Raw genomic sequence first — 15,813 nt, 5'->3', positions numbered from 1 at the left:
GGTTTCCAGTTTTTATAAAGCTGCTATGAATATTCCATGTACAAATGGTGGCATGCATATGATCTTATTTCTCCTGGATAAATACCTAGGAGTAGAATCGCTGTAGAATATGGTAGGTATGTATTTAACACATTAAGAAACTGCTGAACTGTTTCCCAAATGGTTGCATCGCTTTGGACTTTGCATTCTCACTGGGAGCATATAAGAGTTCCACCTCTGACACATCTTTACCAACACTTGGTATCATCCATCTCCCTAATTTTATACAATATAATAATTGGGTAGTGGTATTTCATTGTGTTTTTTATTTGCATTTCTCTAATAACTAATGATATTTCAGCCACATCTTCAGGCTCCACTTCTAATTCTAGTTCTCTTGCAGTTTTCACAGCATCAGCAGTTACTTCCTCCACTAAAATCTTCAACCCCTCAGTCATCCATGAGGGTTGGAATCAACTTTTTCCCAATTCCTGTTAATGCTGATATTTTGACCTTCTTCCATGAATCACTAATATTCTTAATTTCATCTAGAATGGTGATTCTTTTCTAAAATGTTTTCAATTTACTTTGCCCAGATTCATCAAAGCAATCACTATCTGTGGCCGCTATAGCCTTATAAAATGTATTTCTTAAATAATAAGACTTCAAAGTTGGCATTACTCCTTGCTTATGGGCTGCAGAATGGATGTTGTGTTAACAGGCATAAGAACAACACTAATCTTCTTGTACATCTCCATCAGAGGTTTTGGATGACCAGGTGCACTGTCAATGAGCAGTAACATTTTGAGAGGGATCCTTTTGTCTGAGCAATAGGTCTCAAAAATGGGCTCAACATATTCAGTAAAACCATGTTGTCAACAGATGTACTGTCATCAGGCTTTGTTGTTCCATTATAGAGCACAAGCAGAGTAGATTTAGCATAATTCTTAAGGGCCCTAGGATTGTTGAAATGGTAAATGAGTACTGGCTTCAACTTGAGCAAGGTTGCCACAAACCTTCAATTTGTAAAAAAAATGCATTATCAGCAAAGTGCAACAAACCGAAGTGCAGTCAATAAGAATGAGACATGCCTGTATTTTAAAAATCTCAATTTCTGGTTATTTGCTGCAAGAATATATGAATGGAATTGATTTTTGTATATTAATCTTGTATCTGCCACCTTACTAAACTCATATATTAGTCATAGTGGTCATCTTGTATATTCATCAGATTTTCTACATAGATAACCATGTCTTCTGCAAATAAAGACAGTTTTACTTTATAAAATAAAACTCTCCTCTCAATATATGTTACTTGGACTTGCTCTTACAGGAGATTGGGGTTTCTGTTTACACTGCATAGGTTGTCTAGAAGATCCCACATCTAAAACATGGATCATGAAGGCCCTGGATTGGTTCACTGGGTCACCCTGTACAAGCAAAAGTGCAGCTTCTCCAGAGGCATGTACCTTATGCAGGATACATAGGAACCCCACAAACAAAAACATCCACCACACAAACTCATGATCTAAATTGCAAGCCCACAATGAAATGCACCATCATAAGCAAGAGTCAGGAAAAACCACAGTGAACAGAATTAGACTCTCCAAGAACTGCAGATGATGAAATGACGGGATAGAGGGTACAAAATACACATGTTCAAGTGACCTAAAGATTAAAAGTTGTAGTTATTAAAATATGAGAAAGGTACAAGATGCTAAAATCAAGCAAATTAAACCCACATACAAGGATTTATAGGGATGGAAAAAATATATAACTGAAAGTCTCAGTGGGTAGATAAAGCAGTGGAACAGAAACATCTCAAGAGTTAGAAACTGCATAGAACATTCTGTGAATGAAGCAGAGGGAGACAGAGACAGAAAATCTATGAAGCAGCTGAGGAAGACAATGAGATGGTCAAATAGAAGTTTCTGGAAAAGATCAGAAGCATTAGGGGAGGCAATATTTTACAACATAATGGTACTGACTTTCCACAGTTGATGAAAGACATAAACCCTCAGATTCAGGAATCACAACAAATTGTAGGCATGATAAATAAAAATAATCCACCATCCTGGTATAGTACATTGAAACTTCTGAATACTAAAGTCAAAAGGAAGGTTTCTGAAGTCACTAGAGGTAGGGAGGGTCACTTACAAAGGAAAATCAATTAGCCTGATGACCCACAGAAGCCAGGAGACTGCGGTGTTATAGCTCCAGAGTCTTCAGACAAAATGTACATATTAACCTGTTACTTTCCCCCAACGAAACCATCATCCAAGAATAAAGGCAAAGTAAAAATATTTCAGACAAACAGAAACTGAGCGTTTATCTTCACTGAAGGAAACACAGACTTCAGGAAAAAGGAAATTAAATCCAAATGGTGAGACAGAAAACTGCAAGTCTGTGAGTAAATATCTAGATGTATGCAGCATCAACAAAAAGAGGATTGTTTAAAAGACAAAACCAAAATACTGGGCAACAAAGGCCCAGGAAACGGCAGGAGGCAGTAGGATCTGGAGCACCTTGAGGTCCCAGTGAGGTTCCAGAGGAGTTGGGGTGACTTTTGATCTCAAATGGCAAAGCATTCAGGATTTAATCCTGCAGCAGCCACCAAAAATGCACAATCAGAACGCACAGCTTTGAATGGAGGAGTGGGTGAAAGGCCAGGCTTGGCGTGTTGGGCTGAGGACTTGGAGCCGGGAGCAGGAGAAGTCTACAGCTTGACCCTGTGAAAACCAGGCTCACAAGGGCAGAAGTGAGAGGTGAGGCTGTTCCATGATGCGTGCCTCCAAAAAGCACACACACAAGTGTGAACGATGAGCCCCCAGGCCACACTGGGGACCTCTGGGTGTGTGATGTATGCTCCTCCAGCACACTGCCCCACTTCACAAACGGAAAACCACACAATAGTCCCAGGTCACCTGGCAAACACGTGGTGACACACACCGGCACAGCTTTGAAGACGCCTCCCCAGAAGCCCTTCAGAATCACCTCCAGGCCAGATGGAAAGGTGCGTGCTGCCCGATCCTACGTCACAGACCACGACCTTCCAGCCTAGTGTTCTCTGAGCAACAAAAGGCCTCTGAGGTGGCCTCCAGAACTAGTGAATTTGGGGAAGTCTCCTCTGGCCTCCTAGGGGTGTTCAGGAGGCCACCTCCGGCCAGCCCTTCTCTGACAACCTGCCGCCGGCCCCTTTGTCAAGACAAAACCCCGGTGGCACAGTCCTGCATTTTGATCATGTACCCACCATGGGTTAGGCATGGTACCAGCTTGGGAAGGGTCAGTGGGGAAAGACAAAGGGCCACTCCCCTGTGAGGAGGGGACTGGACAACCTGGTCAGTGATGACCTGGCTGTGGAGACAACTGGAGTGGAGGAGGGACGGGGTGGGCAGTGCAGGATGGAGACAGCTTCTTCAGGACTTCTGGGATCCAGGAAAGACAGTTCCAGGCAGAGTGAACACAGTGGTTCTGAGGCAGGGACCGTGAGGCAGGATGGCCAGTATGCGGCTCCAGCCCAGGCCTCTTCTGACCTGCAGATGTGGATGGCCCATGCCCGCTTGGACCCTCTGGGCAGGAGGCTGCCTGAGTGTCTGCCCCCACCCCGCAAGCATACAGAGGATCTTCAGGACCCCCAAGGCGGCAGCAGCCAGGCTGTGAGTGTCAGGCTTCCCAGGCTGGGCACGGACAATGGCCACCGCATCCTCGCAGGTCCCCAGTCCCTTCGACACTGCCAAGCCAAGTGGCATGTGGTTGGGTCCCCATGCATCCTTCATGAACAGTCTGTGACACTTCACTGCAAAGACTCTAGGGCTAGGCTGGCCAGCCCCTGCTGTGCTCTGGCTCTCGGGCTGGGTGGCTGCTGACATTCCCCTCCCTCCCCACCCAGGTCAGAAGGTTGGGGGAGCGGCAGCGGGCCCTGCCACGTGGGATGAGGGCTGGTTCCTCCCCTCAGTGAGGCTGCTCTGCAGGGACTACACAGCCCATTTTTGCTACAGGTTAGTCTGTGTTCTGATGCTACCGTGGGGGACCTTCTACCTTCCCAGCCTCCCTCCCCTGAGGTCTGCCACTGCCATACCTGCCTGTGCCTCTTGACAGGCTCAGTGAGGTGTCAGGACACACAGGTGTCCTCAGGAGTTCCCCACACGGCCCTGGCCTTCCGTTTCTCCATCTATAAATGGGGCCAACACCGCACAGCACCAGCTAGAGCATGAGCTGAAGGGGCTTGTGTGCAGGTGGATGGCACAGGTAGGAGCCCTGAGGCAGGGTCAAGGGGACTTCTGCCTAATCTGCAGGTTCACACAACAGAAAGCACAGCCAGACAAGGTCAAGGCCTGGGTTTGACTTTGCGGGGGACTCAGTGTGGCTGTTCGTACCCGCCTTGCGGGAGTGGGGCTGTGGGGCTTCCCCAGGGGTGGCATCTGCTTTGGGATCAGCATCCCCTTCTCCCCATGCCAGGGCTCTCCAAGAGCCTCCTGTGCAAAGGGGACTCAGGAGTATCAGGGGCCGCTCTGGGTCCCTGGGGGCCAGGCCGACAGCTCAGGCTCCAGAAATCTGGTGGCTCCAGCCGGGGCTGACTTATCAAGTTAGGAAAGAAAAAACTCCAGCAGGAAAGAAAAACCTTCTCCGTGGAGGAGCATTCCACAAAAGGCGCCTGACTTTCTCCGCACTTGCCCCTCATTAACATTCCGCAGACAGCACTAATGACTTCATAACACTAACCAGGCTGAATGGACGGCATCGACTCGCGCTGCCCCGCATTCAGCGAGCAGCAAGCGGTGCTTCTCCAGGCCGCACACAGGCTGGGTCCCCAGCCCCCGGCCACGCCCACCTGCCCGTTAGCATGTGCAGAAAGCCCCCATTTGCATGGAGACAATGGTCTCAGCCCTGAATCCAGAGCTGTGGGGGTACTGGGCATTGGTTGGCACAATTGCCCTTTGTGCTGGCTCCAGCGGGCAGGCGGGAGCACGTCCCAGGGGCTCACTGAGATGTGGTCGGGTCCCAGCCAAATCCTGATGGCATCTAAGTCCCGGGGAGCCTGGTGCCCAGTGGAGCGGGTGCCTGGACTTGGTCTTGCCTGGTGACTTCCACATGGGATGCCCAGGAAAGCCCCAAGGGGCAGGGAACACCACCTAGCCTCCTGCCAAGGAGGTGGGGATGCAGGTGAGCCATCCTGAATGAACTGGAGCTTGGCGGGCTGGGCCGGTGCCTGCGAGCACAAAGGGTTGCGAATAGGGTGGGTTTGTCCCCTCTCTGCCATGCATAAGACGTGACAGCATCCTTACAACTGCTGGTAAGCTGGGACATTCAGGTTGGTCCCAGGCACTGGGAAGAGGTCTGAGAAGGGAGGGGTGGATGCAGAAATGACCAAAGGGTAAAGGGACGGCTGCTGAGGAGGGAATGGATCATATTACCTGGATGGGAGAGCAAGGTGTATGACCCACCTCCTCTGCCAGGCATAGAACCCTGGCCACTTGGCACAACTGAGGCAGGGCCTGGCTTCCAACAGCCCAGAGTCTGGAACAGTGGGGACCAGCCTCCAAGGGACTGGGCCACGTGGAGCCCTCCCATGGGGCATGGAAGGCAGGGAGAGTAGGGAGCAGTCCCTCCAGGGTGGGGTCAAGCCTCCTTAGAGGGACATGCCTTGGAGGCATGAAAGAAGGGGGCTGAGACTTCAAGGAGCAGAAACCGGGTCAGCAGAAACAAGCTGAGCAGGAACCAATGCAAGGCCCACGTGCGTGATGTCTGTCTGGACAACAGCAAGTGGTCAAAGGGGAGTGGGCTTCAAATGCTGTGCTCCCCCCACCACCTGGAAGATGAGGGCTTTCCCACGCCGGGAGGGCAAGGCCACTGTTTCACGTGGGGCCTAAACTAGTGCCTCTTTCTGGCAACATGGTAACCAAGTGTTTTCAAAACAGGTGCCCCTTTCCTCCAAGGGGGACCACGCGCTGGGACAGGGGCTTCTGCGAACATTTGCCAGGGCCTCTGCATTGGTGCTGCAGCGCAGCATCCGGCAAGTGCCATCGTTGTATCAGAACACAGTCACCACTATGTCTGCCTCAGAGGAAGCAGCAAGCAGGGCCGCAGATGGCACCTTTGCACGAGGCACTAGGGAGCAAACAGGCTTTGCTGTGTTTTCTCCTGGGAAGACAAGGTGCACACCCCTGTCCTGGTGGCAGGCAGCACAGCTATCTCAAATACCCCACGCTGGGCTCAGAGGACAGAAAAAGCCAGAATCCTTCACATTTGGTTTTAAGAGAGCTGCTAGAGAATTTGGCAGTTTGGGATCACAGTCCCCAGAAGTGAGTCCCTTCCACATCTCCTAACTCTCAAGGGCATCTGTGGCATCCATGGCCAGTGAGCATGAGGTCTCCAGCCCCTAACACTCTGTAGAGCTGCCCAGTTCATGGTCCTGCCCTATAGGATGTTTGTCTCAAAACTGGTCCCAAGATGATGGATGCATCACGTGTGCCTCCTGATGCAGCCAGGAGGCCAGGTCTGCCCTGAAGCAGTCTGGGGAGGCCAAGCGCTAATGCCCTGGCATCACCACAGGTCACCTGCTGTGTATGTGCTCAGCCAGCTGCACTTCTGGGAACAGCAGAAGTTGGCGGGAGGCGTAGGGGGGCCACAACCAGACACTGCTGTGTTCCTGCCGTGTGGTTGGAGCACACAGGCCCAGCCTCCAGGGCCTCACTCGTGGAAGCCACAACCGGGCACTGCTGTATGCCCGCCGTGTGGCTGGAGCACACGAGCCCAGCCTCCAGGGCCTCGCTCTCCACGTCTGCCAAAGAGCTGTGCTTATGAGTTAGCGTGGGTAAAACCCCTCACCAGGGATGGAGGACTAAACCCTAGACAGGTCTGCCACCCAATTGTCAGGTCCCGCAGAAGGTAGCTCCATCCCAGCCCCCGCTGCAGGGGTGAGAGGAGGGATGCAGGTCCGAGCCACACCATCACGCACAGACTTGGGGCCCCTGGGCTGCATGAGAAGGGCCTGTCCCGTCAGGCCCCCTACGTTTTACCCAGGCCTGGTGCTGCTCCTCCAGGGCCCCATCCCCAAACCCCTTACCTCTGGCCTCCCTGCCAGTGGGCCCAGAGGTCACCCTAGCCACTTTCCAACCACAGCCCGTGGGCTCGGCTGGGAGGAAGCCAGGCAGCTGGAATCAGGAACACAGCCTTCCCTCAGTACAGCCGGATGGAGCTGACCCATCCCATCACCTGCCCAGGCTTCCTCTAGCAACAGAAGGTGTGGCTAGCCCCTCCTTGGGAAGACTCTGAGGGGAAGGCAGCTGGAAGGTTTACAGAAGTTTCTAGCAGCTCCACCCTCTGTCTGTTCATACCTCGTTATCAGAGACCACAACCCAAGGGAGAAACTCATTGGCTTGCTCGGGCTCCCAAAAAACGGCAGTGACCTTCCTGACCCCGCGGCCCACACCTGCTTGAGGGGTTCTCACCAGAACTGTCATAGCCGTCGACAGAGAAGTGGTCCAGCCTCCGCTCTTCTGGGGGGTCGCACGTGATATGGGGGACTGTGAGCATCTTCTCTCCAGGAGTCACCCCATTGTCTTTGTCCAGCTTGAACTTTTTTTTCTTTACCTAAAAAAACAAGACAACAGATTAGCGGTTCCTGGACATCGTCTGCCAGGCCCTATGCTGGCCCCAGAGTGCCTGTGCTGCCGCCCTGAGCCCAGCCCCCGCCACATACACCCGGACAGGGACCTGAGGCCTGGGGCCAGCTCCAGGGTCCTCACACAGAGACAGGGCAGGGCTGCTGGGGGTCACATGGGGGGCTTGGCCCAGGTGCTGCCCTGTGAGCTCACAGCCTCGCTAACAGGGCAGCAGGAAGCAGACAAACATACAAGATGGTGCCAGTGGAGGTGGTAACAGGGGCTGTGACCAGTAGGGGTGAATGCATATCGGGGGAACAGGCTGGGGGCCAGCAGGGCATGAAAAGGGCGCCTGAAGTGAGGGAGCAGGCTGTGTGGAAATCTGGAGGAACATTCCAGCACAGGGAACAGTCAGCATGGAGGCTCCACTGGCAGCTGGAAACTGGGAAGGCCAGGTCTCTCCACAGAGGGTATCGGCAGGGGCCAGGAAGGAGAACCATGCCAGCGTCAGCCCCAACCCCTTATGACCCCAGCCATGTCACAAGACTTCTGCCCAGCGCCTGCCAAACTCCACTGCTCTGTGACCTCCAGACCCCCTTCGCTGCACCCCTGCATCACCTCCCTCCCCTGCTGCTCCCCTCCGACCACCCACTGCACGCGGCCCCCTGCCCATTGCTCACCACCCGCTGTGCCCCGCGTGGAAAGCCCAACCCTGAGGCCCTCTGAAGAGCCTTCTTTCCAACCTGTCCTGTTCCCAGAGCTCTCTCTCTGGAGCTCTCATGCCCTGGTCCTGGAATGACTGGTCGTACATACCCCCAAGTCAAGGGACATTGGGATGGCAGGAACCTAGCATCGGGTGTATATCCCAGTGTCCCAAACGGTGCTGATTCCCTGACACAGGCTGCACCAGGCCAAATGCATGCTTATGCATGCGGCCCCCACAGCCTCCCCACCTGCTAGCAGGAAGGCCCTGCCCTGGTGGCAGGTGGGCTACTCACCACCACAGACTTCTTGGGTTTGGGGCTGGGTGACAGCAGAGTGTGGCTCCGGGGGGGCTTCCGGATGTAGATCTTCCAGGTAGAGGAGTCGGGGTTCTCGGCAGCATAGCACCTCCATGCGGTCTGAGGTCGGGCAGGGGGAGAGGCTGTCACCTGCTGAGCCACCCAGTGGGGGCCCTTATGGAAGCTACAGCTCCCCCTCCCTGTTTCCCAGGCCTGGCCCCTCTCCTCTGGGTGGCAGGGTCTGGGACCTCAGAGTCACTGGCTTGACATGGTCCCAGCTCCCAGACCCTCTGCCCAGGCAGCCTGGCTTGGTCCCTTGCTGCGCCAGGCAGCTCACCGCCTCATGGGCTAACTGTTACCGACAGCTGGGACACCACAAAGGTCTTTACCAGCCCCGAGCCAGCCTTGAGCCAAAGGTGAGACTCGCAAAGGTGGGCAGGTCGCACATCATCCCCGGGTGCCAGGGTGCACAGTGTGCATAGGAGACCAATGCAGAAATGGGCAACCAGCGGCCACACAGTGAGGAAGGGCTGAGAAAGAGGGGTCGCCCGGGACCTGCAGGTGCTGAGCAGGGGGGCAGGGAGAGGCAGGGTCCCTAGGGCTGGCAGGAGGTGAGGTCTCTCCCAGAGGCCTGTGAGTGCCACCTTGCAGTTGGGGGAGCCTCTGATGGCACATGGGTGCAGCTCTGAAGCCAGCATTTCAGAGAGACCCCACGGCAGCACCACGTGGAAAGCGTGGGAGGAGGGGACACTACCAGCAGGGGACTCAGCGGGGGGCAGTTGTACAGCGTCCAGTTGGGCAGGAGGGGCTCCCAGGGCCTTGTATGAGGACATGTCCTGGTGGTCTTGTCATCACTGGCCACATGAGCCTGAGAGAGGGCCAACTGGAGAATGTCCCCCCACACTGGTGGGCTCCTGGGTGACAGCCCCAGATAGACACAGCAGCTGGCGAGGGGCACCTGCAGCCCTCACTCCCATCCAGCACCCAGGGACAGGCAGGCAAGGTCACAAGCCCAGCCTTCCAAGGCCCGAGCGTTACACACACAGGCTGAGCACTCCACATGGTCCCCCAACCCTGGCAAACCCCATGACCCCTGCCCTGCTCCTGTGAACGCCTGCCACCTGGGGCCCCCACTCCAGTCCTCCCACAGTGTGTGCAGCTTCCGAGGGAGCCCCCTTTCACAGGACCTGTGGTTCCCAGGGAGTGGGACCAGGAATCCAATGTGGTCCCCTGCCAGGCGTGGGCGGCCAGCATGCTCATGCTGGGACCAAGGCGGGTTTACGGGCCTGATTTACGGTCTCCCAGGAAGGAGAAACTGTGAAGCCATAAAACCAGGCTGAGGGTGGGAGCACACAGCCCCTGCCGGATGGCTGAGCCAGGAGCCCAGGAGGACTGTGTCTGGCCCCTGACAGCCTGGGCCTTGCCTGGGGCAGCGAGCTCAGGAGGACTGCAGAGGGGACCCCAGCCAGCAGGGGCTGCCCAGGTCCTGGGCCTTCCTGAGGGACATCAGGCCCAGTGTGCCCAGAGGAACTGACACTGTGCTCTCAGCCACTGCACTGGGCGGAGGCCCTATCCCCAGCGGGCACTTGTCATTCAACCCGGCAATGCCCACCCTCCGGGCACTTCAGCAGCTGTTCCTCAGGGCAGCCCTGGCCCTGCAGTGGCCAACAAGAGAGACCCACAGGGACGCAATTCTCAAGTGGCTCCTGTGCTAAGTCCTTGCTTATTTTAACAGAGCAGTCCCATTCTCTGGTGGGTCCTGGAGAGCCTAGAGTGACAGAGCCAGAGCCCAGCATCCCAGAGCCTGGTACTGCCTGCCTCCCCACCCACCTCCAGAACCTTCCTGCCCCTGGTGCTCCAGGGCTCTGCCTTTCCCAGCCCACTGGCCTTGTGAGCCCGGAGGGAGGCCCATGCCATCCATTGCCAGTCCTCACCTCCAGGCACCAGGGCCTCCCAAGCCCTGAGGGATGCCAGGCCCTCCAGAAGGCATCAACTGCACAGCTGGGTCCTACCTCCCTTGGGGACAATCACCTGGCCACCCCACTCCCAGACTCAGCCCTCAGGCTGTTGTGCAGTGGGAGGGAGAACGGGAGTGCAAGGGAGCCTCAGAGCCAACCACGTCCACTCCTGGCATGGCCACGGCCGTGCCTCCTCTCCAGCCCACAGGGCATGGCCCTTGATGGGAGCGGCTTTGGAGGAAGACTGGCTCCAATGCCCCATGCTCACCCCATCACCACAGAAGCCAAGGCTTCCACAAGCAGAGTACACCCCACAGGCCAGCCAGGCTGATGCAGGGGCCAATGGTGGTTCCGACAGGTGGCCGTGAGGGCTGGATGCAACAGTAACAGTGACCAAAATGACAGTGACCAGGGCCTTGCAGGCACCGCACCTGAATGAGTGAGGCTGCCGCCGGGATCTGCCGGTTGAAGTGCTTCTGCCTCTGCTTCTGCTGCACCTTCAGGGCAAACCCCGAGCCAAGAATCCCCTGGGAAGGAAGGGACAGGAGGCTCCCGTCCACACGGGCCACTGCCAGCTGGGTGCAGCCTCAGGACGTGGTTGCCGGTCACCGTTGTGGGAAGGCCAGGTATGGTCAGTGCTGGAAGCCCCCCCAAGTCCCACCTCAGGCCCAGCCTGCCTGTCCTGGGCCAGCATGGGGGGCAGAACTTATACCCCAGGGCTTATCCAGCAAGGGGCCCAGTCCCATGGGGCAGGGCTGGAGCCTCTCTAACCCATTCCCAGGGACCATTCTGGGGGCCAGGTGGGCTGGTCCATCTGTATGTGCCCAGGAAGGGGTCATATCACTGGGATGGAGGTCACAAGTGAGAAGGCAGTCCTCAGCTGAGGAGGACCACTGCTGCTGCCTCACCTAAGGACGGTTGATGGGATGCAAATGACCCACCCTGAAGCTAGGGAACTCCCTGTCTACAGAGGGGATCACGTGGTGCACATACATATGTGACGCACACGCACACACAATAGATATGCACACTAACACAAACACGCTGACACACACACACACTAACACACACTAATCCACACACTAACACACACATACACTAACACACACAAACACCCACACTAACACACTAACACACACTAACCCACACACTGACACACACAAATACACACTAACACACTAACAAACACACAAACACAAACACATACTAACACACACTACCACACACAAAGACTAACACACACTAACCCACACACACTAACACACAAACACACAAACACTAACGCACACTAATGCACACTAATCCACACTAACACACACACCCACACTAACACACACATGAACACACTGACACACACTAACACACTAACAAACACACTAACACACTAACACAAACACACACTAACCCACACTAACACACACTAACAAACATAAACACAAACACACTAACACACATCTACATGTCATGTGCACACACATATACAGCACATAGATGTATAGTATACATACCCGTGACACACAGATACACATATGCAAACATACTGATATACATGTATAATGCATACATGTGCACACAACACAACACACATACTAAATACAACATATGCACATACAATACATATGCAGTATACACACCCATGTGATACATATACACATACCCATAGTATACAAGTAACATAAAATATACACACAACACAAACACATATGCACATACACACATAACACACATACACCCACATATGGGCACTGCGAACTAGACACATCACCTCACAATCTGTGGTTTCTGGAAAGGACATGGAACAAAACACCCCCAGCCACAGCGTGGAAGTGCCCTCTCCAGGCACAAGATTCTGCCTCCATGGGGCATGGTAGCAGCACGCCCACCCCCCCAGGGCCGAGTGAGCAGGCCTGCCCCACACTGCGTCCATGCACAGCCACTCCAGGCTGCCTCCCACACTGCCTGCAAGGACCCCAGTGGGGACTGCAAACGGGAAGTCTGCATCCAGGGCCCCAGGGAAGGCAGGTGAGGCTCTGGAGTATAGCACCTTCTAGAAGGGAAGCACCCTCTTGGTTCTGAACGTAAGCGGGTCTGCTCACAGGGAGGGCCGTGCAGCCACCCCAGGGCCCCAGCTGTCCGAGGGGCCGGGGAAAACGCACCCATGGAGCACCTACCGCTGGGAGCGCAAAGAAGGAGATGGCAAAGACAGAGAAGCAGGAGGCGATGGTCTTCCCAACCCACGTCTGGGGCACCTTGTCCCCGTAGCCAATGGTGGTGACTGTGACCTGCAGGAAGAGGGACGGTGGTCAGCCACGGATGGGACTGCAGCCTCGGGAGGGCCACCTGCCTAACCCAAACCCACCACTCTGATGAGCAGAGAGGCCGACAAGAGGCCCTGACCACTAGGACAACCCCGTGTGACTCGGCGAAAGCACCAGGAACAGAGCCGCGGGTTGGCGCGTGTCTCCCAGGCTCTCTGCATTGCTGGCTGGCAACGCAGGCCTGGGAGCTCACCCCACACCTGCTGCCTCATCTGTCTGCTTGTCCCCAGGAGGCTGGGCCCCTGGGCCACCGATGTTGCTGTGTGCCAGCCCCCAGGAGACCGGGAGCTCCCACTGAGGCTGGTCATCAACAAAGAGCAGGGACTGGGATGACGCGCTGCTTCCTGACGCCACTCCAGGGCACCAGATGTTTTATTTTCCTCTTTTCTGAGAGTACAAGACGCAGCTCAAGCCTTCTTCTTGGTGGGAGAGCCATCCGTCCAGGACGTGTGGTGGGACAATAGAAGGCTCCCCCCACCCTTTCCCCCCCGCTGGCATCTGAGGTTTGCTTCCTGGGGCTTCCAGTCTGAGCCTGGAAATGTCATCCTGCAGGACTTAGGAGCCTACCCTGGCTGGGCTGGGTCTATGCAGGCTGCCGGCTGGGTTCTTCAGGAGCTGGCGCTGAGCCCAACAAGGAGACCCAGAGTGGCCCTGAGGCACAGCTCACCCTGTGGACACACAGGCTCATGCCTGGGCTCATCTGGACAGCAGGCATGGTGGCCCAGACCATGGCTGTGGCTGCGGGAGGTCTTTGCAGCCCTGCTCTGGGCACCACACTCAGGACAGCCCAGCATTTACCCGCTTGGGGCTTCTGGTCAAGGCCGAGTGACGGCCATCGCTTGCAGGCCCAGGAATGCCCCAGCTGGGAACCACATGGAGACCCCCATTGGATTCCCAGCCCTATGGGCCCAGTGCTGATGGCAGGAAGGCCTGAGGCCTGTTTAACACACTCTGATGGAAGGCAAGAACAAACCCTGGCCCACCTGAGCCCCCACGAGACCAGGGTCCCTGGGCCACCCCATGGTTTCCACCAGCCACTGAGGAGGAGGGAGGGTGAGGAGAAGTCCCATGGCCACCCCCGGGCAGGGGTGCACAGGCGCACACGCGGACAGAGAGGCAGGTGCACATGGCTCATGTGACTGCCCAGAACTGCCAGGCTCGGAGGCTCAGGTAGCAGAAGCGGTCACATTGCGGGAAACCAGGCTGTACTGATGAGCACGTTAACGAACACTGACGAACGCCAGCCACCACCGCCAGGCCACAGGGCAGGACAGGCCTCTGCTGAGCCCTGGCCGCCACCCAGGCCCCTGCCCCACTAGTGCCCTGACTGCACGTTCGCTTATGGTCAGGATGTTTCCGCAGAGGCTGCTCGCAGGCTACCTCCCACAACCGCACACGGAGTTCTCCCTGCACTGCCGCTGTCCTTAAGAGACACACACGTGCCCCCATGCCCCTGCCATACACACAATGTGCACAAGAAGCTGTTTACTGCCAGGCCCTTTCAGTGGACCACCCGGCTCTGTGTACGTGGGCGCACACTCACAAACATGCCTCATGCAGAGATGGGATGCTCCACACATACACGTGTCTGTGCATGTGCACACACACACACTGAAACACACAATGACCCGGTTAGCACACACACGTGCATCACACAGATGACAAGGTCATGTAAAAAGGGAGCTGTCCCCATGTCCAAGCCTGACACTCTCAGGGCACACTCAGGTGCAGACAGCTTGAATGTGCAGTGCAGGCACACAGAGCGCAGCCGGGTCCCTGCAGGGTGAAGCCAGGCCATGGGTAAGGCTGACAGTGGCTGGCAGAGAGGGGGGCCCTGGGGGAGCCGGAGCCCCTCATCTGCAGGGTGTCCTCCCCAGAGGGCCTGCACCCACGTGCACAGGCTGGGCTGCTGCTACCTTCCCTAGAGGGCCCAGGTGCACTGGGGTGGGGAGTTGCAGAGGCAGACACAGGGCTGCAAAGTGGGCAGGGCATCGGAGACCCTGTGCCAGTCCTGCCCTGGGGAGTGACTCCCATCTGGTGAGCTCTCAGCCAAAGGGGCTCAGAGCCCAGGGGCCCAGCACATCCACTATTTACCAAGTCTACAGCAAGTCCAAGAAAGCACACACAGGTGGCCCAGAAACGGGCCTAGAAGGGCCTGGGCAGGGGATGGACCCTGGCCTATCCTGGCCTTGAGCTCGGAGGGCCCCTGCAGCTTGGACAAGTAAGCAAGAGGGCTCCAGAGTCTGTCTAATCCAGATTTCTTGGGGGGACACTCATCCCTTCAGTATGAACATGCTGATTCCTACTTGTTCATCCAGCAACCTCCTATTCATCCCTCAGACCTGTGCCTGGGCTCCCGCAGACCCTGCTGATGCCCTGAGGCAGTGCTCATCTCTCCACTCCTGGCTCTGCCTCCGCTCTGCAGAAGGGCCCCTCTCAGCACCGTCTGACTGGCTGGCACGTGCAGCCCGAGACTTGAGGAGCAGCTCAGCGCAGGCCCAAGCCCCCCCCTGCCTGGACATCCTCCTAGCACTGGGTCCGGGAGGAGAAGGTTAGGCTGAAGAAAGCGGCGGTGGTGGGGTGTGGCAGACGAGTGCCCAAGGTGGGGGTCAGGTATGAGAAGCAGGGTTGAAGGGCTGCGTCCAGGACAGGGCTGAGTCTGTGTTCCCCAGGCAAATGTGCACTGATGATCTGCTGGGGCTGGGCTTAGGGACGGCAGCACTCACTATGGTTGGGGGACACTGACGGGCACTCCTGCTCCCACCCAAGCATAAGCAGTGGGACGTTACTCATGACAGATAGGCCCAGGGCAGTCGTGGGGATCCCCATCCTCTGGGGAGCCAGACTTTCTGGAGATTTGCAAAAATGCATATTTTTCTTTTGATATTTGTTTTGGAAAATATAGAAATTTCTCATAACATTATTTATGAAAATGTAATGGGTCTATTATTTTA

The 15,813-nt window shown here is 55.8% G+C and overlaps 1 protein-coding gene across 2 annotated transcripts in view; it reads right to left on the bottom strand.

Moving 5' to 3' along the window:
* The window catches only part of KCNQ1 (potassium voltage-gated channel subfamily Q member 1), a 405,949-nt gene that overhangs the window by 254,916 nt on the left and 135,220 nt on the right, over positions 1–15,813 (bottom strand). For both annotated transcript variants that reach the window (XM_054438695.2, XM_054438696.2), the window contains exons 7-10: positions 12,713–12,823; positions 10,973–11,068; positions 8,581–8,703; positions 7,430–7,571 (exon numbers count right to left, since the gene is read on the bottom strand). In XM_054438695.2, the coding sequence (XP_054294670.1) occupies positions 7,430–7,571; positions 8,581–8,703; positions 10,973–11,068; positions 12,713–12,823 (472 nt within the window). The remainder of the gene's footprint in view (positions 1–7,429; positions 7,572–8,580; positions 8,704–10,972; positions 11,069–12,712; positions 12,824–15,813) is intronic.

The sequence above is a fragment of the Pongo pygmaeus genome, chromosome 9 (assembly GCF_028885625.2).
Source record: "Pongo pygmaeus isolate AG05252 chromosome 9, NHGRI_mPonPyg2-v2.0_pri, whole genome shotgun sequence".
NCBI lineage: Eukaryota > Metazoa > Chordata > Mammalia > Primates > Hominidae > Pongo > Pongo pygmaeus.
The sequence above is the reverse complement of the archived record's forward strand: the minus strand, read 5'-3'. Positions and strand labels throughout refer to the sequence as shown.